The sequence below is a fragment of the Nematolebias whitei genome, chromosome 16 (assembly GCF_014905685.2).
Source record: "Nematolebias whitei isolate Nwh7 chromosome 16, NemWhi1, whole genome shotgun sequence".
NCBI classification, from domain to species: domain Eukaryota; kingdom Metazoa; phylum Chordata; class Actinopteri; order Cyprinodontiformes; family Rivulidae; genus Nematolebias; species Nematolebias whitei.
Genome location: NC_056513.1, coordinates 10,034,748 through 10,036,233, shown reverse-complemented (window position 1 = coordinate 10,036,233; position 1,486 = coordinate 10,034,748). Strand labels below are relative to the sequence as shown.

Genomic DNA, 1,486 nt, shown 5'->3' with positions numbered 1-1,486 from the left:
TGTGTGTGTTTGGGTTCTGGTGGACCAGTACCTTCTCCAGGGACGGAACCAGCAGGTGTGTGTGTTTGGGTTCTAGTGGACCAGTACCTTCTCCAGGGACGGAACCAGCAGGCCTCTCCACTTGCTGTAGTTTTCCTCGCTGAAGAAGTCGTACTGCGCCTGCGCGGCCTGCATGGCTGCAGCTCCGGACCCGGGTTCGAAGCTCCGTGGCGGAACTCTCTGGCTCGGTTGGACGGTTTACATGAACACTCCGCGGGCCTGTCCCGGTCCAGCGTCCCGGGTGGAGCCGGGTCTATCCTCCGGGCGTCGCTGCGACCATCCTCGGCCTCTTGGAGGCGGACGTCGGCAGGACGCTCCGCGGCAGACCGTTAGCGGCGCGGCTCGGTTCGCCGGCTCCGTTCAGCAGGAGTACATGGTCCTTTTAGCCTGTTAGCTTCTGGATGCCCGCCGACAACACGGTAGGTTTCGGTCCCGGTACCACCAGTCTGGGTCGCTGGTGGACTGACCCTGATTGTTACCGGGAGTTCGGCTCCGTCCCTTTGGATCCTCCGAATCTGTGGCCCGGAACGTGTGTCTGTCAGGCTCCGGTTCCGGGCCCGGGCAGGGGGACACTCACGGAGCTCGACTGTTGTTGTGGCTGTGACGGTAACTACACGGTGCTAAGTTGCGCATGCGTGGTTCGCCGGTTGTGACGTACATAAACGAGTAAGTGAGAGCGCGCCTCAATGCGCGCGGCTGGCGGCGGTACTGCAGTCATAGATGTATGTATGTATGTTTGTATGTATGTTTTATTTATTCATTTCATTTCATCCAAACAACAAATATAATACAATTTAAAGAAAAGAAAAAAGATATACAATCACCGAAATAAAATGAAAGGCAGCAGAAGAAGAATGAATTCTTATAATATCTGCCCCTTGTCCCCAAAATATATTCCAAACAAAATTACTATACAAAAGCAAACTAGATCTGAGTCCGATCACTTTACCTTAAATATTGTTAAGTAAAGCCTAACTATTATTCTCACGTGTTTCAGCACCGACTCCTGTGTTCCTCCTGTGTCTGAAAAAATAAAATTAAAATTAAAAATAATAATAATTTAAATTTGTACGCATCCTTTATGATTGTCTATTGTAGTTGTACACTGTTGTCATCACTCTGTTAAAATTCAGGTCTCTCTTGTAAATGAGTCCCCGAGGCTCAATGGGGTCCATCCATCCATTATCTTTTACCCACATCTTCCATTTTGTGTTACGGGGGTCGCCGGTGTCCATGTCTAGAGGTCATTGTGCGAGGGGCGGGGGACGCCCTGGACAGGTCTCCAGTCCATCACAGGGACGCATAGAGACAAACTAAACAAACAACCATTCACTCTCTCACTCACACCTAGGGACAATTTAGAGTTACCAATCAGCCTAACATGCATGCTTTTGGTCTGTGGGAGGAAATTGGAGTGCCCGGAGAAAACCCACGCATGCACTAAGAG

At 50.5% G+C, this 1,486-nt stretch overlaps 1 protein-coding gene across 2 annotated transcripts in view; it reads right to left on the bottom strand.

The window, feature by feature from the left end:
* LOC119422314 (son of sevenless homolog 1) overlaps window positions 1-372 on the bottom strand; it is a 37,676-nt gene extending 37,304 nt beyond the window's left edge. For both annotated transcript variants that reach the window (XM_037689653.1, XM_037689655.1), the window contains exon 1: window positions 88-372. In XM_037689653.1, the coding sequence (XP_037545581.1) occupies window positions 88-174 (87 nt within the window). In that variant the 5' untranslated portion in view covers window positions 175-372. The remainder of the gene's footprint in view (window positions 1-87) is intronic.
* Between the last annotated feature and the right edge of the window lie 1,114 nt (window positions 373-1,486).